Genomic DNA, 24,980 nt, shown 5'->3' on the forward strand with positions numbered 1-24,980 from the left:
TTCCACATCCGGCACGGCTGGCAAGTTATCAATATAAGGAATCTCCCTTGAATGAAACGGCACTTCAGACTCGTTCACTTTTCGTCTATAAGGGGCTCTCTTCAAATCGGGTCCTTCCTCCTCGTCCTCATCATCACCATCCTCACGAGCAAATGGTGTCTCATCTCCCGATTCATCGGCATTGTTATCGTAATCGCTGTTCTCTTCCTCACTCTGTTCATCTGCCAGATCCTGATGTAATACGTCGTTTTCGGGCAATTGAGTGAGTACGGGTAGTTCAACTTGCTCGTTTTCACTGCACATTTCAACAAAAATATAAGCTACTAAATTAATAAATGCTTTATATATGGCTGTAGCTTTTCACTTACAAGTCGTAATGTGATGACATTCCATGATGAACGTTTTCAGTTAGGTGATGACTACCGGATGGGCCACTTGTAAAATTCATATCCGGCCGGTACCCCCTATTAAATAAATGAGCGTTAAAACTAATTCAATACGCAAAAATATACATAATTAACACAAATGAAAATTGAAGTTTACCACTCTTCTTGTGAATTATGGAAAGCAGGGTATAAATTATTTTCTCGCTGCTCATTCGCCGACGGTGATAAATTTAAATCAAGAAAAAATCTTTCATCCGGAACATGTCCGGCAAAAACTGATCCAGAATAACCGCCCGATGACTGGGGGTTATCTCTACTACGCACAACCTCATTTTTTGGAACGTCTTCGACCTTCACGTACATCTCCAACATTGTGATTACAAGAAATTCCCGGCATTCGTCCGGAGTCCTCAAGAAATCACTCAAAGTGTCATCATCGTCGATGTTAAACTCTGAGTAAAAAGCAACCCCTTGCGGCGTAACGGAATACGGATATCTTCCGGTTACTTTGAGTATCACTGAACGTTTTCTCACACTCATTTTTTTGCATAACAACGATATCAATGTTTCGTACTCCATTGAAAGTGGCAATTTAACATTACACTTAGCAGGTAAACTGTAGCCCACAGAGTTATTCTCCATCACAACCTCACCCCCCCAATATAATGATACTCTTATTCTACGTTCTTCAGACATAATGAAAAAATGTTGGAGAATTTAACAACAATAGAAACCAACAAGAGTTAAAAACAATTTTTGAATGAAGTTGTGGCGATTCTACGATGTTTATATAGGAAATGGCTAGCCGGGGTTTTTTTTGTATATAGCGCCACAAAAAGTGGCTTTATACGCATTTAAATTATTGATCCCAGAAATTATTGGTGGGGTCAGGTAATAAGGGGTATAGCGCCACTATTAATGGCGCTATGTAAGGTGTGTCAGTATAACGCCACAAATTGTGGCGCTATACAGTAACGGTGCAGTTAACGTTACTGTATAGCGCCACTATTTGTGGCATTATATATAGTTTGGTAACTTTTTTTTTTACACTTATTTGCGTATTTTGAGTAAAAAAAATCACATTTTGGTTCCGCACTCCACAATAAAACTTCTCTTCTTTTCTCTTTTTAGTGTGTGGGCTGCTTTTTTGTTTTGCGTGTGTTCTTCTTTCTCCTTTTGGTTTTGAGTGATCTCTCTTGGAGTGGGTTCGGCTAGGTTAGAGATGTAGGAAATAGGAGAATAGTTAGGTTTTATTTGGGGTGGGGAAGTAATATTGATCCTTGGATGAAAGTATATCAATGGCTATGATTAAGGGAGGGGTTTGATGAGTGAGAAAAGGATTTGGGCTAAAAGAAATTGAGAAGAATGAGTCTTTATCTTGTCAGGCCACTAAAATTCGAAAATAAGCTCCTAATTGGCCCAAATTTAATTTTTTCTCATTGAATAAAAATAAAAATACTACCAAAATATACTAATTAATCTTAGTTAATAAGAATAAATTATTAAAGTGAACTATATATTAAAATAAAAATATTTTTGGTATTTTTAAAATGTTATAAATATTATAAAACATATAAGCATATATATATATATATATATATATATATATATATATATATATATAGAGAGAGAGAGAGAGAGAGAATAAGAAAAGAAACATTATAAAACTATTTTTGTGTTTTTTTAAACTTTAGTTTTAAAATTAAATTAAAACTAAAAGTTGACTGAAATCCTATTTAAATGAAAATAAGTTAACATTTTTAAAATACTACTTTTAAAAATTACGCGGGTCAAAATTACATACTTACATATTTAAGTCAATTAAACATGAAAAAATTAAAAAATATTTTCCTTCCTACCAAACACACCCTTACTGTACAGTAGTTTTAATGTGCAATTCTCTTCTTGATGATTTTCTTCGCAAGAATCAATGAATCATACTCATATAATGAAAGATCTTATTAGGATAACTTTATTATGACGTGGCTTATGTGGTTAAAACTGAAACACCTAGCAACCTGAGCCAAAGGGGTTAATTTAACAAGTAACCACCGAACTTTGTTCATTAAATAGTAAGTACTCCTTTGGTTGGAACTTGTGAAAATTTAATATAATCTCCACATAAAATCCTGGATTAACTTATACGTTTAATATTTGATTTCATTTTTTATTTTCGCATAAAATTAAGCATAATTTTTACAATTTTTGGTCTCAATTGTTCTATTAAATCTAACTAATAGCACATAAGCTACTTTAGAATTTATATTATTATTATTATTATTTTATGCACAATAGAATATTAAAAGCATGACCTAAAGTTGTGACGACCCGGCCAGTCGTCTCATGAATTACCGCTCCATTTCCCTCATTTCTTCTTCTTATTGTGTTGTCTATCAGATCTATACGTGATCGGGTTGGTTGGCTCGGGTAGATTTGGTAAGGTTTGAGACACTTAATCTCTTTTGACACTTAGTATCTTTTGAGGAAGCTTAAGTTGGAAAAGTCAACCGGATGTTGACTTATGTGTTAGAAGGCTCAGATGTGAGTTTCGATGGTTCGGATAGCTTCGGGAGGTGATTTGGGACTTAGGAGCGTGATCGAAATAAGTTTTGGAGGTCCGGAGTAGATTTAGGCTTGAATTGGCGAAATTGGATTTTTGGCGATTTCCGGTTGATAGGTGAAATTTTGATATAGGGGTCGGAATGAAATTCCGAGAGTTGCAGTAGTTCCGTTGTGTCATTTGGGATGTGTATGCAAAATTTAGGTCATCGGACGTGGTTTGGTTGGTTTTTTTTTTATCAAAAGCGTAATTTAGAAGATTTTGGAATTCTTAGGCTTGAATCCGATGCGAATTGGGTGTTTTGATGTTGTTTTGAGCGTTCCGAAGGTTGGAACAAATTTGAATGAGGTTATGGGATATGTTGGCATGTTTGGTTGAGGATCCGGGGGCCTCAGGTGATTTCGGGTGGTCAATCGGACCATTTCATGTTGTTTGGAATTGCAGAAAAACGGTTGTATGTTGCAGAAGAATTAGACCTTCGCGTTCTCGAAGGGTTAGCTGGAGAAGGCTGAGATTTTGGCCTTCGTGTTCGCGAGGGAAGCTCCACATTCGCATAGCGGAATTTGTCAGCTTGGAGGTAAGATTCATGGACTTAGAACTCGATTCTAATGTGAAATCTACCTAATTAATCATGGAATTTAAGCTTAAAATTGAAGAACTAGGGCTTGGAATTGGAGACCTAGAAATTGGGATTTGAGGGGTCATTTGTAATTGGATTTTGATGCTTTTGGTATGAATGAACTCGGGGAGTTATGAGGAATCCATTGATGTGATTTTTACCGGAATCTGAGACGTGGGTCTGGGGATCAGGTTTGGCCAATTTCGAGATTTGTGTTGTAATCTGATTTCTTTCAAGTGGGCTTTGTTCCCTTAGCTTATTTTGATGGTTTTGCCCTGATTTTGGTTAGATTTGGAGCATCCGGAGGCCGATTCGAGGGGCAAAGACATCACAAGCTAGAGATTTAGACCGGGTAAAGGTGAGTAATGATTGTAAATGATGTCTTGAGGGTATGAAACCCCGGATTTGCACATCGTTGTGCTATATTGAGATGACACACACGCTTGATGACGAGCGTGGGGTCGTGCACTGTAGGTGATTGTGACTTAGTCCGTCCCGAATGGCTATTTTACTGCGTATTTGACTGAAATCTATTTGCTATCATCATATTTTGGGCGAAATGCCATATTTGGGCCTTGTGCCAACTATTTGAACCCTTAGGGAATTTTTATTGATATTTCCTCATTGTTTTGACTTTATACTTGAACACAGTCATGATACTAGAACTTAGTCATGCTATGTTCCACTATTTTCATAACGCGGCCATGTTTACTCTGTTTTTAACACTTAAATGATCTTTTAAATGATATTATGGGCTGAGAATCATGTTTTACTATTACCCGAGTGGCTTGTGAGGATTTTTACTAAGTAAGGCCGAGGGCCTATGTTGTGAGGAAACACTGCTTTTGATTATGAGGCTGAGGGCCTGCGATATGTACGCCACGAGGTGGCTTGTTGGTATGAGGTCGAGAGCCTAGTGATGATGCCACGAGATAGCTTGATATTGCGCTTGGGCCGTAAGGGGCCCCTCCATGAGTCTGCATACCTCCAGTGAGCGCGGGTACCCATTGTGATGTGAGATGTAGCCAGAAGGGCTGGTATTGTTTTCTGAGATATGGCCTGAGGGGTGGATTTGTTGATACTGTGCTCGAGGGGCGATTCTTTATGTGTTTATTTTTCCTAATTGCCTTTCATTTACTTGCTTAATTGTTAAAAAGGCATTTTTTTGAATTTTAAACCGCCCTAAAGTGATTTTTCATATCTTCACTGATTCACTGTTATTACTGGTTTTACTGCTTTATTATAGCCTGTAATGTGCCTTACGTGATTTCATATTCTCAGTCTTTATTTATGATTATTACTCACTGAGTTGGAGTACTCACTTTACTCCCTGCACCTCGTGTGCAGATTCAGGCGTTGTTGATCCTGCTAGCGCAAGTTGAGAGCTCCTGGCAGACTTTGGAGTTCATGAGGTAGCTGCTTGGCGTCCGCAGTCCCGTGTTTCTCCCCCTTTATCTCATTTCTCTCTCCTTTTCAGTTATTCTGTAATAGCTTGGTAGGCATTTCAGACTTGTAATGTATTGATAGATGCTCATGACTAGTGACACCCTGGTATCGGGCTATGTTGGGTTTTATTTCCGCAAACTGTAATGTTCACTGCTTGCTTTTTTGGATTATTTATTATGTTTTAGACTTAATTCTTATTGTTTAATTGCTTAAAACCGAAATGGGAAAGTGTCAGCTGACCTTGTCTTCATGAGAGGCGCCATCACGACCGGGTCTAGGTTTAGGGTCGTGATAAGTTGGTATTAGAGCCTAGGTTACATAGGTCTCACGAGTCATGAGCAGGTTTAGTAGAGTCTAGCGGATCGGTACGGAAACGTCTGTATTTATCCTCGAGAGGTTACAGAACCTTTAGGAAAAACTTCATATTCTTGAAATTCTTGTCGTGCGAATTTGTTGATCCGAGTACTAAACTTCTGTCATTATATTCTCTAACAGATGGTGAGGACACGCGCTACCGGTCAGGATGGACGACCACCAGTACCACCAGTTGTGGCCACTAGAGGCCTAGGACGCGGTCGTGGTCGCGGTAGGGGCAGAGGTGTGGCCCGCACAGCAGCTAGGGCAGCACCTGCAGATCCATCAGCCGCCCAAGTTCAGGATCAGGTCCCAGTTATGGATGCTCTAGTAGCACCAGCTCAGGCACCAGTTGTGCCTATTGTGATTCAGGGTCTTCAGGAGGCTTTGGCTCAAATTCTATCAGTTTGCACTAGCCTAGCTCAGGTGGTCTCAGTTACTATAGCCGCAATTACTTCTCAGGTCGGGGGAGGCACTCAGACTCCCGGCGCTCACACACCTAAGCAGGTCGTGCAGGGACTTCAGATATAGGGGGCACATCCAACCCAGCCAGTTGCAGCTGCTCAGGACTATTTAGTTACTACCATGCCAAAGGACGAGCAACATAGGCTGGAGAGGTTTGGTAGACTTCAGCCTCTGGCCTTCAGTGGTGCAAAGGGCGAGGATGCCCAGGGTTTCTTGGATAAGTGTTAGAGGATGCTTCGTACAGTGGGTATTCTAGAGACCAGCGGGGTCGCTTTCACTAGTTATCAGTTTTCTGGAGCTGCCTTCACTTGGTAGGAGGCTTTTGAGAGGCATAGGCCTATTGGTGCAACACCCCTTACCTGGCAGCAGTTCTCCATTCTCTTTCTGGAGAAGTATGTGCCGTAGTCTCGCAGAGAGGAGCTGCGCCGGTAGTTTAAGTGGTTGCGTCAGGGAGAGATGATTGTGACGTAGTATGAGATGATATTCCATGAGCTAGCTTGTCATGCTATTTGGTTGGTTCTGACAGATAGAGAGAGGATTAGGAGGTTTGTTGATGGCCTCACTTATCAGCTTCGTATTCTCATGACCAGGGAGAGGGTGACTGGTGCTACTTTCGAGGAGGTTGTGGATATTGCCCGTGATATTGAGTCTATTCGTCACCAGGAGAAAGAGGAGAGGGAGGCCAAGAGGCCTTGAGGATATGGTAGTTATGGCAGAGCTCCTTCGAGAGGTCAGTTTCAGCACGATAGAAGCCGTCCATTCAGGCATGCTCAGCCAGCTCGCCCAGGTTATCATGGGCCGTCATCGGGTCATGGTTCTCACAGTTCTCATCAGGGCCAATCATCACTTAGTACCCTTCCAGCTCAGAGTTCGTCCCGTGCTCCATCAGTTTAGGGCTCTTCTATGCCAGGTGCTTCTGCTAGTCACTCCGGTGCGAGGGGTTACCTTCAGTCCCCTTCTCCAGCGCTTGGGAGTTGTTATGAGTGTGGATATATGGGTTATATGTGGAGGCAATGCTCATCGTCTTGCGGGTTCATTTCAGCAGAGGGGTCAGTCATCGGCTTAAGCGCCAGTTACTTCACCACCACCCGCGCAGCCAGCTAGGGGTCGCTCTAGAGGGGGAGGTCGATCAAGTGGAGGTCAGGCCCATTTCTATGCACTTCCAGCTAGTCCCGATGCTATTGCTTTAGATGTTGTTATTATGGTATTGTTTCAGTCTGCCACAGAGATGCTTCTGTATTATTTGATCCCGGTTCCACCTTTTCTTATGTGTCATCATACTTTGGTCATTATTTGGGGATGCCCCTTGAGTCTCTTGCTTCACCCGTTCAGGTATCTACCCCGGTGGGCAATACTGTTATTGTAGACCGTGTGTACGTATCGTGTGTGGTGACTATTGGGGGTCTGGAGACCCGAGTGGATCTTTTATTATTGTGTATGGTGGATTTCGATATCATTTTGGGCATGGATTGGCTATCTCCGCGTCGTACTATTCTAGACTGTCATGCCAAGACAGTCACAATGTCTATACCGGGTGTGCCACAGATTGAGTGGAGAGGTGTGACTAATTATGTTCCCAGTAGAGTGATCCCATTCTTGAAGGCCCAGCGTATGGTTGTGAATGGTTGTCTTTCATGTCTAGCTTTTGTGAGGGATATCAATGCAGAGACTCCCAGTATTGATTCTGTTCTAGTTGTGAGCGATTTTCCCGATGTGTTTCCTTCAAACCTATCGGGCATGTCGCCGGACAGGATTGACTTTGGTATTGAAATGGTGTCGGGCACTCAGCCCATTTCTATTCCGTCGTATTGTATGGTACCAGTGGAGTTGAAGGAGTTAAAAGATCAGCTTTAGGAACTTCTTGATAAGGGGTTCATTCGGCCTAGTGTGTCACCTTGGGGTACGCCGGTTCTATTTGTGAATAAGAAGGATGGCACTATGAGGACGTGCATTGATTATAGGCAATTGAACAAGGTAACAGTTAAGAACAAGTATCTTTTGCCTCGCATTGATGATTTATTCGACCAGCTTCAGAGAGCGAGAGTATTCTCCAAGATTGATCTCCGTTCAGGTTATCACCAGTTGAAGATCAGGGACTCGAATATTCTTAAGATAGCTTTCAGGACCCGATATGGTCATTATGAGTTCTTGGTAATGTCTTTTGGGCTGACCAATGCCCCATAAGCATTCATGCATTTGATGAACAGCGTGTTCCGGCCTTATCTCGACTCATTTGACATAGTCTTCATTGATGATATTCTGGTGTATTCGTGTAGTCAGGAGGAGCACGCGGAGCATTTGTGTCACGACCCAAACCGATGGGCCACGATGGGCGCCTGAGTCTTACCTATCAAACACCCCTAAGCATGCGTCTAAAATATGAACCTGAATAACATCTGCTGCATTACAAAATTAACATACGTGAAAGAAGCTTGTCATCAAGGCATATGTACGTATACAGGCAGAATACAATGGGCGAGCCGGCAAGGCTGCTATAGACAACTATACATCAAAAACTGAAAGCCGACAAGGCCACATACAACCCAACTAGACATATTGTCTACAGACCTCTAACAGAAACATAACTATACAAAGACGGGATTGAGCCACGTCATACTCATATACATATATATGTACAAATGTATCGTACCAATATCGAAAGCAGCTCCGGATCAAATGGAGCACGTCAACTCTCGCTGATGAGGAATCCTAAGAAGAGGGACCGTCAGCTTGCCTACATGCACCTGCGGGCATGAAACGCAGGCCCCGTGAAATAGGGCGTCAGTACGAAAAATGTACTGAGTATGTAAGGCATGGAAATTAGTACGTAAAAGACATAGATAAAACATGGAATCCTGAAACACATTTTTAAATTTGAATAACTTTGTGAATACTGAAACGTTTATAACGTCATGCACGTGCGTGTAAATGTCATGCCATGTATAGGTATGGTGTACATAATATCATCAAGCCACTGAGGGCATCCCATCATATCATCTCGGTCACTGTGGGCAATATCATCAACATATACCAACTGATCAGGTGGTGGTGCGTATATAACGCCATAATCTTTCCCATATCCCATATACATACATATATACACGTATATAACGCCATTTGAATACATACATATGTATGCATATATAACGCCGTTTGAATCATATTTTAGCCACTGTGGGCAATATAATCATCATATACCAACTGATCAGGTGGTGGTGCGTATATAATGCCGTAACCTTTTCCCATATCCCATATACATATATTTACATATATACGCGTATATAATGCCATCTGGTCATGGGTCAATGCACATGTATGAAATGCATGAAAAATACGTAATAATCTCAATATTCCTTCCGGATAAATTTTTCCAACTGCGTATTATTCTGAGACCCATGAACAGAAGAAAATAATAATTCTCATGGGGAATCAAGAATATAGACACCCCTACTATTTCTATGAATAGAATAATTTATAGAAACCGTGTATTTGTTCGTTTTTTCATTATAATCTGGACCATGCCAAAAGAAAGAAGGGAGGACCTTAACATACATATTCCCGAAATTATTTGAACGAATCTGCTTCTGTGAAGTATGGACGAAATTCTGCTTCGAAGCTCTCGAAATTCAAAAATAGAATTGATATCTCCTTGAAATTGAAATGTTGGCTAAAATTGAATTGATGAACGAATTACTTTCTGACTGAATCTAGCTTTAGCGTTTTATCTTTGAACCCAAAGACCAAAATGACTTTCTTTTTGAGGAACTACGTTACTCCTTTTTCAAATGAAAAATGGAGACATTTACATATGATTTCTATTTGGAACTTAAAGAATATTCTGATTCTTTTCAAAATGAACATGGAACAAAGACCTTTTCTAAATCTTACTTTGTTAATAATTAACCTATGGCAGCCACCTACTCATAATCAATGAGTCATTTTCCTAAGTAGTGGCCTTCTGCCACGTTGTTTTGGGTTATTTTATTATTATTTTTTATCCACTTATTAGTTAACGGGGTAATGTTCTGTTACCCGGTAATTAATCAATTACCCGCATAATTTAAAAATTACCATAAATTACTTAAAATTTTATTTATTTTTAAAATACTTAAAATTTTATTTATTTTTAAAATATTTCATATATACATTATATATTATACTACCGTAGTCATATGGTACCTTGCATGGTACTAATTCATAATTATCGGGTATTATCGCTCGACCCGTATTTTATTCCAAATTGACCGCTTTTAATGAAACTTGTTTTCTTTAATCCGTATACCCCTTTATACTTCATAACACTTATTTATCGCTTGTTATAATAACATAAGTACGTTAACGTCAAGATGATCTCATCCCCGAGTCTACGTCGGTTAACTAAAAACGAAATTTTAACGTACGAAAATGCGAGATGTAACATCCTTCCCTCCTTAGAAACATTCGTCCTCGAATGCTCAACTCCCCGTAATCTGCATAACTTTGGCAGGGTCGGCTTGGTCATAGCACTACTACCAATTCTCCTTGTAGAAGCTTAATAATTCAACGATACACAGGACAACGACAATTATTAACAGAAAAATTTATACACGCACCTTGAGGTTATGACGTCTCAGTTAGACCCTTCTCTGGAAGAGGAAATAGGTAGGGATATCTAGTCTTCATGTCTTCCTCGGCCTCCCAAGTCATTTCTTCTACATTGTTGTTCCTCCAAAGCACTTTCACGGAGGCTACCTCCTTATTCCGCAGCTTGCGGATTTGTCGGTCTAGATTGGCAACCGGAATTTCCTCTAATGATAAGTCCTCTATAATCTGTAAATTATTCGTGGGAACTACTTGGGTAGGATTGCCAATGCACTTTCGTAACATAGATATGTGAAACACTGGATGGACAGACTCCAATTCCAAGGGCAATTCTAACTCATAAGTTACTCGGTCCACTCTCCGAATGATCCTATAAGGCCTAATATACCGTGGGCTAAGTTTACCCTTTTTGCCAAATATCATCACACCCTTTATAGGCGACACCTTAAAGAATACCCAGTCAATAGACCCGAACTCTAAATCTCGACGTCGCACATCTGAATATGACTTCTGACGACTCTGAGCTGTCAATAGTCGATCCCGGATAAGCTTTACTTTTTCTATGGCTTGTTGAACCAGGTCTGGCCCGTGTAATCCAGATTCTCCAACATCGAACCACCCTATAGGCGACCTACACTTTCGTCCATAAAGAGCTTCGTATGGAGCCATCTGAATGCTGGAATGATGGCTATTATTATATGCGAACTCAATAAGCGGCATATGACCATCCCAGCTACCTTTGAAGTCTATTACACAAGCTCGCAACTTATCCTCCAGTGTTTGAATAGTACGCTCAGCCTGTCCGTCTGTCTAGGTATGAAATGTTGTACTAAGACTTACTTGAGTCCCCAATCCCTTTTGGAAGGACCTCCAAAAGTTAGCTGTAAATTGAGCTCCTCTATCTGAGATAATAGATACAGGTACACCATGCAGTCGTACTATCTACTTAATATAAAGCCTCGCATAATCTTCTGAGGAATACGTAGTTCTAACGGGCAGAAAATGGGCTGACTTTGTGAGCCTATCAACGATCACCCATATTGAATCGAACTTACCCTGGGTACGAGGTAAGCCTATGATGAAGTCCATATTGATTATTTCCCATTTCCAAGTCGGAATCCCTATAACCTACAATAACCCACCGGGTTTTTGATGCTCGATCTTAACCTGCTGACAGTTAGGGCACTAAGCAACAAATTCTGCTATATCCTTTTTCATTCCGTCCCACCAATATATTTCTCTGATGTCATGATACATCTTTGTTGTTCCTGGATGGATAGAATAACGGGAATAGTGAGTTTCTCCCATAACCTGCGGATGCAACCCTGCAACATTAGGCACACATAATCGCCCTTGATATCTGAGGACCCCATCTTTGGTAATTACAAATGGTGTCTCCTCCTTCTGAAGAGTGGTATCTCTATAATGAATTAGCACGGGATCCTCGTACTGGCGTTCCTTTACTTCAGTTACTAAAGATGATGTTGCCATATCCTGAAGAGTAATTCCAATGTCACCTGAGTCCAGTAACTGAACTCCAAGACTAGCTAGCTGATGAACCTCATGGTTTATTCCCCTCTTTTCTGGCTGCAAATACGACAGGCTACCCATAGATCTACGGTTGAGAGCACCGGCAACTACGTTTGCCTTCCCCGGATGGTATAAAATATTAACGTCATAGTCTTTAAGTAGCTTCAACCATCTCCTTTGACGAAGATTCAATTCCCTTTGCTTGAAGATATACTGGAGGCTCTTATGATCCGTATAGATATCAATATGAATGACATACAAGTAGTGCCTCCACATCTTTAGTGCATGAATCACCGCAGCTAACTCTAAATCGTGGGTCAGGTAGTTCTTCTCGTGCTTTCTTAGTTGTCTAGAAGCATAAGCCACAACCTTACCATGCTGCATCAGCACACAACCCAATCCAACGCCTGAAGCATCGCAATAGATAACATAACCATCGGTCCCTTCTGGAAGCGTTAGAACCGGTGATGAAGTTAACCTGTCCTTTAATGCTTGGAAACTCCGTTCACAAGCATCAGTCCATTGAAACTTTGCTCCCTTCTGAGTCAACTTTGTTAAAGGTGCTGAAAGGGAAGAAAATCCTTCCACAAATCTCCTGTAATATCCTACCAACCCAAGAAAACTACGAACCTCTGTTGGTGTTGTGGGCCTAGGCCAAGTCTTTACTGCCTCAATCTTTTGTGTATCCACCAGGATGCCTTCACCCGAAATGATATGCCCAAGGAAAGTTACAGAGTTCAACCAGAATTCACACTTAGAAAATTTTGCATACAACTTTCTTTCTTATAGAACTCTAAGCACCGTACGCAGATGACCAGCATGCTCATCCTCTGAATGAGAATATACCAATATATCGTCAATAAATACAATTACAAACAGATCTAAGAAAGGCCTGAACACACGGTTCATCAAATCCATGAATATTGCTAGGGCATTGGTCAGACCGAATGACATAACCCGAAACTCAAAATGCCCATATCTAATCCTGAATGTTGTCTTCGGAATATCTTCATCCTTAACCCTTACTTGATGGTACCCGGACCTCAAGTCCATCTTTGAAAACCACTTGGCACCTTGCAACTGATCAAATAAGTCGTCAATCCTCGGGGGCGGGTACTTATTATTGATCGTTATCTTATTCAGTTGCCTATAATCAATACACATTCTTTAGGAATCATCTTTCTTCCTTAACAACACAGGTGCTCCCCACGGTGACGTACTAGGTCTGATAAAACCTTTTTCAAGCAAGTCCTTTAGTTGTTCTTTCAACTCTTTCAGCTCTGCGGGGGCCATTCTATAGGGAGGAATAGATATTGGGTGAGTATCTGGTAGTAGGTCAATAGAAAACTCAATTTCTCACTCTGGCGGGAGACCCGGAAGTTCATCAGGGAAGGTATCTGGAAATGCATTTACCACAGGGATGGACTGAATGGTTGGTGACTCTACTTCCATATCCTAAACTCGAACTAAGTGATAAATACAACCCTTTCTAATCATCTTCCTTGCCTTGAGATAGGAAATAAATCTACCTCTCGGCGATGCCGTGTTACCTTTCCACTCCAAAATAGGCTCCCCCGGAAATTGAAATCGGACTATCTTCGATCTACAATCAACATTGGCATGACAAGAAGCCAACCAATCCATACCCATTATAACATCAAATTCTACCATATCTAACTCGATTAAGTCTGCTACGGTAGGTCGACCATGAACTGTTATTATACAACCCCTATATACCTGCTTAGCTATCACCGAGTCCCCAACAGGTGTAGACACCTCAAAAGGTTTAACCAATTCAGGTTTTATTTCAAACTTACTAGCAATCGATGGAGTAACGTATGATAAGGTGGAACCTGGATCAATTAGTGCATATACATCGTAGGAGGAGACTGATAATATACCTGTAACAACATCAGGCGATGAATCTTGGTCCTGTCATCCTGCCAATGCATAAATGCGGTTCTGAGGGCTGCTCGAGCTAGATGCTCTGCCTCTACCTCTACCACGACTCATTGGTGCTTGGGGACTTTGCCTAGGGGGGCGTACTGATGATGACGATCTAGCCACAGATCCTGCTGGCTGAGCTATGCTTGCATCACCTCTCATCGGACAATCCCTCATAATGTGGCCCGGATAACCACAAGTATAACAAACATCTAATCCCATACGGCACTGCTCGGTATGCTGCTTACCACATTGAGTACATTGTGGCAAGGGTGGCCTCATCTGATTTGACTCACCCCTATACTGAGAACCTGAGGCCCTAAAATTCTGACCAGGCCCTGAATATGTAGAACGATCAAATCTCTTTCCTCCAAACTGAGAGGGCGCGCTAGCCGAGGGCTGGGATGGATATCTCAAATACTGCTACCTCTGACCATCTCGAAACTCACTAGAAGGACCCGAAGACCTCGCTCTTTTATTCTGGGCCCTATCATGCTCACGATCAGCCCTCTGTTTCTGTTTACGCTCCTCTACACCCTGAGCGTACACCTGAATACGAGAAATATCCATGTCTGGATGAAGTGAAACCGACATACAATCTTTAAGTAAGTAAGGCTCTAATCCTATCACGAATCGGTGAATCCGATCCTACATCTTAGATACAATAGTGGGAGCATACCTAGACAACAAATCAAACTGAAGACAGTACTCCCGAACACTCATGTTTCCCTGCCAAAGGGTCAAACACCTATCAACTTTGGCTCGCCTAAGCTCTGGTGGCAGATAATGACGAAGAAAAGCTTCTGTAAACTCCTGCCATACTGCTGGAGGGGCATTCTCACCTCTGGACAATTCCCAAGACTCGTACCAATTAACTGCAACATCTTAGAGTCTATAGGAAGCTAGCTCAACTGACTCAGTCTCAGTGGCCTTCATTACCCATAACGTCCTCTGTACTCTATCAATAAATACCTGAGGGTCCTTATTCGGGTCTGCTCCAGTGAATACTGGAGGGTCTAAATTAATAAAGTCACGAACCCTCGCGCTCACAGACCTATCTACGTGACCAATACCTGCTTCCTGATGTCGAGCCTGTGTGGCTACTAATCGGGTCAATAACTGAACAACATCTCTCATCTCCTGACCCGGCGTATCCTGCTACGGTGCTGAATGTATAGGGACGGGTGCTGGAGCTGGTGCCCTTCGGAACTCTTCTGGAAAAGGCGGGGTATGTGAAGTTTGAGATGGAACCTCACCATGAGATTCTCCCCGAGCCCTGGTAACTCGTGGTGCTCGACTAGTAGTCTCACCAGCCACAAACTTTCCCTTCTGGGTGGCCGTACTCTTTAAAGGCATTGCTGAAAATATAACGTATCGTTAGGAACAAGAATTCTTGTATTGCACGATCTTGAGATAAAAAGAGAGGATAACATCCTATATGTCCTGTAGCCTCCTGTTTATAAGTGTGGTGCACGACACACCCATAAACAAGACTCTACTAGACACGGTTTGTAGACAACCCTAGGACAGAACTGCTCTGATACCACTTTTGTCACGACCCAAACCGATGGGCCACGATGGGCGCCTGAGTCTTACCTGTCAAACACCCCTAAGCATGCGTCTAAAATATGAACATGAATAACATCTGCTACATTACAAAATTAACATACGTGAAAGAAGCTTGCCATCAAGGCATATGTACGTATACAGATAGAATATAGTGGGCGAGCCGGCAAGGCTCTATAGACAACTATACATCAAAAACTGAAAGCCGACAAGGCCACATACAACCCAACTAGACATACTGTCTACAGACCTCTAACAGAAACATAACTATACAAAGACAGGACTGAGCCACGTCATACTCATATACATATATATGTACAAACATATCATACCAATATCGAAAGCAACTCCAGATCAAATGGAGCACGCCAACTCTCGCTGATCAGGGATCCTAAGAAGGTGGACCATCAGCTTGCCTACCTGCATCTGCGGGCATGAAACGCAGGCCCCGTAAAATAGGGCGTTAGTACGAAAAATGTACTAAGTATGTAAGGCATGGAAATTAGTACGTAAAAGACATAGATGAAATATGGAATCCTGAAATACATTTTTAAATTTGAATAACTTTGTGAATACTGAAACGTTTATAACGTCATGCACGTGCGTGTAAATGTCATGCCATGCATAGGTATGGTGTACATAATATCATCAAGCCACTGAGGGCATCCCATCATATCATCTCGGTCACTATGGGCAATATCATCAACAATACCAACTGATCAGGTGGTGGTGCTTATATAACGCCATAACCTTTCCCATATCCCATATACATACATATATACACGTATATAACGCCATTTGAATACATACATATATATATGCATATATAACGCCGTTTGAATCATATTTTAGCCACTGTGGGCAATATAATCATCATATACCAACTGATCAGGTGGTGGTGCGTATATAATGCCGTAACCTTTTCCCATATCCCATATACATATATTTACATATATACGCGTATATAACGCCATCTGGTCATGGGTCAATGCACATGTATGAAATGCATGAAAAATACGTAATAATCTCAATATTCCTTCCGGATAAATTTTTCCAACTGCGTATTATTCTAAGACCCATGAACAGAAGAAAATAATAATTCTCATGGGGAATCAAGAATATAGACACCCCTACTATTTCTATGAATAGAATAATTTATAGAAACCATGTATTTGCTCATTTCTTTCGTATAATCTGGACCATGTCAAAAGAAAGAAAGGAGGGCTTTAACATACCTATTCCCGAAATTATTTGAACGAATCTGCTTCTATGAAGTATGGATGAAATTCTGCTTCGAAGCTCTCGAAATTCAAAAATAGAATTGATATCTCCTTGAAATTGAAATGTTGGTTAAAATTGAATTGATGAACGAATTACTTTCTGACTGAAGCTAGCTTTAGCGTTTTATATTTGAACCCAAAGACCAAAATGACTCTCTTTTTGAGGAACTACGTTACTCCTTTTTCAAACGAAAAATGGAGACATTTACATATGATTTCTATTTGGAACTTAAAGGATATTCTGATTCTTTCCAAAATGAACATGGAACAAAGACCTTTTCTAAATCTTACTTTGTTAATAATTAACCTATGGCAGCCACCTACTCATAATCAATATGAGTCATTTTCCTAAGTAGTGGCCTTCTGCCACGTTGTTTTGGGTTATTTTATTATTATTTTTTATCCACTTATTAGTTAACCGGGTAATGTTCTGTTACCCGGTAATTAATCAATTACCCGCATAATTTAAAAATTACCACAAATTACTTAAAATTTTATTTATTTTTAAAATACTTCATATATACATTATATATTATACTACCATAGTCATATGGTACCTTGCATGGTACTAGTTCATAATTATCGGGTATTATCGCTCGACTCGTATTTTATTCCAAATTGACCGCTTTCAACGAAACTTGTTTTCTTTAATCCGTATACCCCTTTGTCCTTCATAACACTTATTTATCGCTTGTTATAATAACGTAAGTACGTTAACGTCAAGATGATCTCATCCCCGAGTCTACGTTGGTTAACTAAAAACGAAATTTTAATGTACGAAAATGCGAGATGTAACAATTTGATAGTTGTGTTGCAGAGAATGAGGGATGAGAAGCTTTATGCAAAATTCTCCAAGTGTGAGTTTTGGCTCAGTTCAGTGGCTTTCTTGGGGCACGTGGTGTCCAGCGAGTGTATTCAGGTTGATCCGAAGAAGATAGAGGCGGTTCAGAGTTGGCCCAGACCGTCCTCAGCCACAGAGATTCGCAGCTTTCTTGGTTTGGCGGGTTATTATCGCCGGTTTGTTTAGGGATTCTCGTCTATTGCATCGCCCTTGACCAAGTTGACTCAGAAGGGTGCTTCATTTGTATGGTCGGATGAGTGTGGGGAGAGCTTTCAGAAGCTCAAGACAGCCTTGAACACATCTCCAATGTTAGTTTTGCCATCAGCTTCAGGTTCATATACTTTATATTGTGATGCTTCGAAAGTTGGTATTGGGTGTGTATTGATGCAGGAGGGTAGAGTTATTGCATATGCTTCGCGTCAGTTGAAGACCCATGAGAAGAACTACCACGTTCATGATTTGGAGTTGGCTGCCATATTTCACTCGTTGAAAATTTGAAGGCATTACTTATATAGTGTGTCTTGTGAGGTGTTTACTGATCATCGTAGCCTCCAACACTTGTTCAAGTAGAAGAATCTTAATTTGATGCAGCGGAGGTGGTTTGATTTGCTAAAGGATTATGATATTACTATATTGTACCATCTGGGAAGGTCAATATGGTGGCCGATGCTTTGAGCCGAAAGGCGGTGAGTATGGGGAGTTTGGCATATATTCTAGTTGGGGAGAGACCTCTTGCAGTTGATGTTTAGGCCTTGGCTAATTGGTTCGTGAGGTTGGATATTTCGGAGCCTAGTCGGGTATTGGCTTGTGTGGTTTCTCGTTCTTCCTTATGATGATCCGCATTTGATTCTCCTTAAGGACAGAGTTCAACATGATGATGCCAGAGATGTCACCATTGGTGATGATGGGGTATTGAAGATGCAAGGCCGGATTTGTGTGCCCAATGTGGATGGGCTTCGGGAGTTGATTCTTGAGGAGGCCCATAGCTCACGGTATTCCATTCATCCAGGTGCCATGAAGATGTATCAGGATTTAAGGCAACATTATTGGTGGAGGAGAATGAAGAAAGACATTGTGGGATTTGTATCTCGGTGTCTCAACTGTTATCAGGTGAAATATGAGCATCAGAGACCGGGTGGCTTGCTTCAGCAGATGGATATCCTAGAGTGGAAGTGGGAGAGGATCACTATAGACTTTGTAGTTGGACTTCCATGGACTTTGAAGAAGTTCGATGCTATTTGGGTGATTGTGGATCGACTGACCAAGTCCGCGCACTTCATTCTTGTGTGTACTACCTATTCTTCAGAGCGGTTGGCAGAGATCTATATCCGGGAGATTGTTCATTTGCATGGTGTCCCGGTTTCCATCATTTCAAATAGGGGCACTCAGTTTACTTTGCAGTTTTGGAGGTCTGTGCAGTGAGAGTTGGGTACTCAGGTTGAGTTGAGCACAACTTTTCACCCTCAGACAGACGGATAGTCCGAGCGCACTATTCAGATATTGGAGGACATGATGCGTGCTTGTGTTATTGATTTCGGAGGGTCATGGGATCAGTTTCTACCGCTTATATAGTTTGCTTATAATAACAGCTACCAGTCGAATATTCTGATGGTTCCATATGAGGCTTTGTATGGGAGGCGGTGTAGATCTCCAGTTAGTTTCTTTGAGTCGGGTGAGGCTAGGCTATTGGGGATAGACTTGGTGCAGTATGCTTTAGAAAAGGGGAAGGTGATTCAGGAGAGGCTTCGTACAGCGCAGTCGAGACAAAAGAGTTATGCTGACAAGAAGGTTCGGGATGTGTCCTACATGGTTGGCGATAAGGTTCTGTTGAAGGTTTCGCCCATGAAGGGTGTTATGAGGTTTGGGAAGAAGGGTAAATTGAGTCCTCAGTTCATTGGGCCTTTTGAGGTGCTTTGAAGGATTGGGGATGTGGCTTATGAGCTTGTTTTGCCACCCAACTTGTCGAGTGTGCATCCGATATTTCATGTTTCTATGCTCCGGAAGTATATTGGGATCCATCTCATGTTCTGGATTACAACACGGTTCAGTTAGATGATGATTTGACCTATGATGTGTAGCCAGTAGCTATTTTGGGTCGTCAGGTTTGGAAGTTGAGGTAAAAGGATATAACTTCAGTGAAAGTGCAGTGGAGAGGCCCATGGAGGAGGCTACCTGGGAGACAGAGCGGGAGATGCAGAGCAGATATCCTCACCTGTTTGAGGCCTCAGATATGTTTCTTAACTCGTTCGAGGATGCATGTTTGTTTAAGTTGGAGAGGATGTAATGACCCAGCCAGTCGTCTCATGAGTTACCGCACTGTTTCCCTTATTTCTGCTTTTTATTGCTTTGTCTATCGGTTCTATATGTGATCGGGTTGGTTGGCTCGGGTTCAGAAAGGATTTGGTAAGGTTTGAGACACTTAGTCTCTTTTGAGAAAGCTTAAGTTGGAAAAGTCAACCGGATATTGACTTATGTGTTAGAGGGCTTAGATGTGAGTTCCAATGGTTCGGATAACTTCGGGAGGTGATTTGGGACTTAAGAGCGTGATCAGAATGAGTTTTGGAGGTCCGGAGTAGATTTAGGCTTGAATTGGCGAAATTGGATTTTTGGTGATTTTTGGTTGATATGTGAGATTTTGATATAGGGGTCGGAATGGAATTCCGAGAGTTGCAGTAGTTCCGTTGTGTCATTTGGGATGTGTGTGTAAAATTTCAGGTCATTCGAACATGGTTTGGTTGGGTTTTTTATCAAAAGCGTAATTTAGAAGATTTTAGAATTCTTAGGCTTTAATCCGATGCGAATTGGGTGTTTTGATGTTTTTTTGAGCATTCCAAATGTTGGAACAAGTTTGAATGAGGTTATGGGATATGTTGGAATGTTTGGTTGAGGTCCCGGGGGCCTCGGGTGAGTTTCGGGTGGTCAATCAGACCATTTCATGTTGTTTGGAATTGCAGAAAAACTATTGTGTGTTGCAGAGGAATTAGACCTTCGCATTCGCGAGTAGGTCCTCGCGTTCGCGAAGGGTTAGCTGGAGAAGGCTGAGATTTTGGCCTTCACGTTCACGAGGAAGGCTCCGCGTTCGCGAAGGGCTGGATGTTTATGCATCGCATTCGCGTGGGAAGCTCTGCGTTTGTGTAGAGGAATTTGTCAGCTGGGCTTGAGGTGTTTTATTAATCGCATTCGCGAGAGAGATAACGTGATCGCGAAGGGTCAAGCTGAGGAGCCATCATGTTCGCGATGGGCAGGTCGCGATCACAAAGAAGAATTTTGGGTCAAAGTTATTTTGTGCTTCGCGAACGCGAGACATTGACCGCATTCGCGAAGAAGGAATGAGGCCTGGGCAGAATGTTTAAATAGTCGTCTTGTCCGCGATTTTGGGGTTTATTTCCACCATTTTTAGCGTTTTTAGAGCTTTTTGAAGAGGATTGAAGAGGGATTCAAGAGGAATCACTTGGAAATCTACCTAATTAATTGGGGCAGAATGTTTAAAACTCGATTCTAATGTGAAATCTACCTAATTAATCGTGGAATTTAAGCCTAAAATTGAAGAACTAGGGCTTAGAATTGGCGACCTAGAAATTACGATTTGAGGGGTCATTTGCGATTGGATTTTGATGCTTTTGGTATGAATGAACTCGGGTAGTAATGAGGAATCCATTGATGTGATTTTTACCAGAATCTGAGACGTGGGTCCGGGGATCGGGTTTGGCCAATTTAAAGATTTGTGTTGTAATCTGATTTCTTTTGAGTGGGCTTTGTTCCTTTTGCATATTTGATGGTTTTGCACTGATTTTTGTTAGATTTGGAGCATCCGGAGGCCTATTCAAGGGGCAAAGTCATCACGAGCTAGAGACTTATACCGGGTAAAGGTGAGTAATGATTGTAAATGATATCTTGAGGGTATGAAACCCCGGATTTGCACATCATTGTGCTATATTGAGGTGACACACATGCTTGATAACGAGCGGGGGGTCGTGCACTGTTGGGGATTGTGACTTAGTCCGTCCCGAATGACTATTTTACTACGTATTTGACTGAAATCTATTTGCTATCATCATGTTTTGGGCGAAATGCCATATTTGGGCCTCGTGCCAACTATTTGAACCCTTAGAGGATTTTTATTGATATTTCCTCACTGTTTTGACTTTTACTTGAACTCAGTCATGCTATATTCCACTGTTTTCATAACTCAGCCATGTTTACTCTGTTTTAACACTTAAATGATCTTTTAAATAATATTTTGGGTTGAGAATCATGTTTTACTATTGCCCGAGTGGCTTGTGAGGATTTTGACTAAGTAAGGCCGAGGGCCTATGTTGTGAGGAAACACTGATTATGGTTATGAGGCTGAGGGCCTGAGATATGTATGCCACGAGGTGGCTTGTTGATATGAGGTCGAGAGCCTAGTGATGATGCCACGAGATAGCTTGATATTGCGCTTGGGCCGTAAGGGTCCCCTCCAGGAGTCTGCACACCCCTCAGTGAGCGCGGGTACCCATTGTGATGTGAGATGTAGCCCGAGGGGCTGGTATTATTTCCTGAGATATGGCCTAAGGGGCGGATTTGTTGATACTGTGCCCAAGGGGCGATCCTTTATGTGTTTATTTTTCCTAATTGCCTATCATTTACTTGCTTAATTGTTAAAAAGGCATTTTTTGAAGTTGAAACCGCACTAAAGTGATTTTTCATATCTTCACTGATTCACTGTTCTTACTGGTTTTACTACTTCATTATAGCCTGTAATGTGCCTAACGTGATTTCATATTCTCAATCTTTATTTATGATTATTACTCACTGAGTTGGAGTACTCACTTTACTCCTTGCACCCCGTGTGCAGATTCAGGCGTTGCTAATCCTGCTAGCGCGAGTTGAGAGCTCCCGATAGACTTCAGAGTTCACGAGGTAGCTGCTTGGCGTCCGCAGTCCCGTGTTTCTCCCCCTTTATCTCATTTCTATCTCCTTTTCAGTTATTCTATAATAGCTTGGTAGTCATCTCAGACTTGTAGTGTATTGATAGATGCTCATGACTAGTGACACCCCGGTATCGAGCTATGTTGGGTTTTATTTCCGCAAACTGTAATGTTCACTGCTTCCTTTTTTGGATTATTTATTACGTTTTAGACTTAATTCTTATTGTTTAATTGCTTAAAACTGAAATAGAAAAGTGTCAGATGACCTTGTCTTCATGAGAGGTGTCATCACGATCGTGTCCGGGTTTAAGGCCGTGACAAAAGTTCTGAAAAAGCATTCCTTTTGTAATTTTACTGTTCTTTCGAAATGAACCAATAATATACCAATAGTAAGTATTAAAATTTAAAAAGTCTAATTTATTTGAACTTGAAACTAAGAATATCAATTAATGTAGAAAAGTTATTTTAATATTATTTTAAAATTAAGAAGTAAATAGGGAGATTAAAAAGTTATACGCACACATACAATTTATAATTCATTTTCCAATGCCAAATTCTTGTCATCTCCTTGGTGTATTTTAACTCCTAATATTATATACCAAGGTATTCTAATAGTTCACATCATTTAATATTTATACTTATCAGGTTTTTGATTTAGTAATTGTAATTCGAGTTGATGTAGTAATTATTGTAACTCGAGTTAGTAGTAATTGAACTTATTGTTTTTCAATGGGGAAAAAAGCGAAAAAAAACAAGTTAAATTGATATCCTTTTTTTAACATAACACACGGATATTATATATATATATATATATATATAAGCAAATTACATAGACAAGGCAGATGTTTTTAGGGCACTAGTGTTGCCCATTGTTGCCAAATAGTTACAAACATTGTTAGACAAAGTCCTTATGCCATTACAAACTCCATGCTTGTCCTTGGTAACTTCATGCTCAATAAAAAGGGGTGGACATGCATGGTAAAAACACTTAGTCGTTGATACATTTTTGGTGGCTTGCTTGGCTAGTACATGGGCCACCATATTTCCTTCTCTAAAATTATGCTTCAGCATTGGGATCTTCAATTGGTGCATTTAGCCATCTGCATTCACAAACAATATTAGAGTAGCTAGAGTTATTCTCGTAAATGAGTTTAATAACATCAGTGGAATCAGTTTCAATTTCCAGCATCGTGAAGTTCACGTCTCTTGCTATTTTTAGCCCTTCTAGTATGACTTGTATCTCTGCATGGATGGGAGAACTTGCTTGGCATGATTTGTGATAGCCTATAATCCAATCACCTTTGTTATTTCGAAAAGCTCCTCCAAGTCCTGCCCTACTACTCTTATTACAGAAAACGCCATCGCCGTTTAATTTAATAACTTCTTTGTTAGGCTTTATCCAACTAATCTCAACCTTGATAGTTTTTTCCACAAAAGGATTTCTTTCAGTGAAGAAAGTGAATTCCCAAGATGCATGGATAACCTTTCTTATGTCTAGGTAGTTATTCAAGTTGTTGATGTTATTATTGTTCCTTTTTTTCCATAGTTCCCATATACAATAGGGGAATATAGTAGTCCACTTCCTGGGAGAGTTGCAATTATTAATGAAGATATCTCTTAAATTAGTTAGTCAGTCTTTGTTTTTCCCAATATCTAAAGGTGGAATGCCCATATTTTCCCAGAAATGCTTTGAGATAGAACATCTAGCAAAGATGTGTTGTATGTTCTCGATTCCGATTCTGCAGATTGTACAATTGGAATTAATGTTGATACCTATTTTAGCTAGGTAAGCCCGACAAGGAACACGGTTGTGCATGCATTGCCATATAAAGAACTTTATTTAACCGAACATTGGAGCTCCTAAATCCATTTAAAAGGTCTTGAGGCAGAGTCATACTCATGGATTAGTTTATAGCAAGACTTAGTCGAAAAAATACCTGATGAGTTGGGACGCCAACTTATTTTGTCAGAAGTTGAACCCTTGTCAGGAACAGGAGTAATGTGGATGTTGTTGAGGATATTATCGGGTAGCTCAAAGGAGATGGCCTTACTATTCCATTCTTTTTTATGAATGAGGTTTTTGATAGAAAGTGCATGATCACTTATATTTAGGGGACCTTCAATTAAGCATCTTAGGGGTTTAGAGTTATAAATCCAATTGTCATTCCAAATGTTAATATTAGAGTTGATACAAGGGTGCCATAGGATCCCCTTATTGCAAACTTTCCAACCTTGCAAGATGGATTTTCAGATGAACGAGGCGTTATTGAAGGTTTTTCTAGTGCCATATTTGGCTAGAATTATTTGTCCCTAGGGGGATGAAGTATTTTTTAGGAGTCTCCAAACAAGACTAGAAAGAAGGGCTAGATTTTTAGATTTTGCTTGATGAGTACGTAGACCTCCCTCAGTTTTATTTTTAGTAACAACTTGCCAATTGATTAGGTGGAGCTTTTTAGTGGAGTTAGTGGAACTCCAAATAAAGTCCCTTTGGACTTTGT

General features: G+C 40.8%; 1 protein-coding gene across 1 annotated transcript; it reads right to left on the reverse strand.

Moving 5' to 3' along the window:
- Positions 1-23,539: 23,539 nt before the first annotated feature.
- On the reverse strand, positions 23,540-24,770 carry LOC142162049 (uncharacterized). The gene is made up of 2 exons (XM_075218350.1): positions 24,706-24,770; positions 23,540-24,065 (listed from the first exon to the last, which is right to left on the reverse strand). Exons 1-2 carry the CDS (start codon positions 24,768-24,770, stop codon positions 23,540-23,542), a joined length of 591 nt encoding a protein of 196 aa, XP_075074451.1.
- Between the last annotated feature and the right edge of the window lie 210 nt (positions 24,771-24,980).

The sequence above is a fragment of the Nicotiana tabacum genome, chromosome 7 (genome assembly GCF_000715075.1).
Source record: "Nicotiana tabacum cultivar K326 chromosome 7, ASM71507v2, whole genome shotgun sequence".
Classification (NCBI taxonomy): Eukaryota; Viridiplantae; Streptophyta; class Magnoliopsida; order Solanales; family Solanaceae; genus Nicotiana; species Nicotiana tabacum.

Bases quoted from the DNA above. Each gene is read 5' to 3' on its own strand.
- LOC142162049 (XM_075218350.1), bottom strand. From the start codon at position 24,770: ATGGCACTAGAAAAACCTTCAATAACGCCTCGTTCATCTGAAAATCCA. The intron at 24,066-24,705 runs GTTTGCAATAAG...CAACTCTCCCAG, and splicing joins CCATCTTGCAAGGTTGGAAA to GAAGTGGACTACTATATTCC.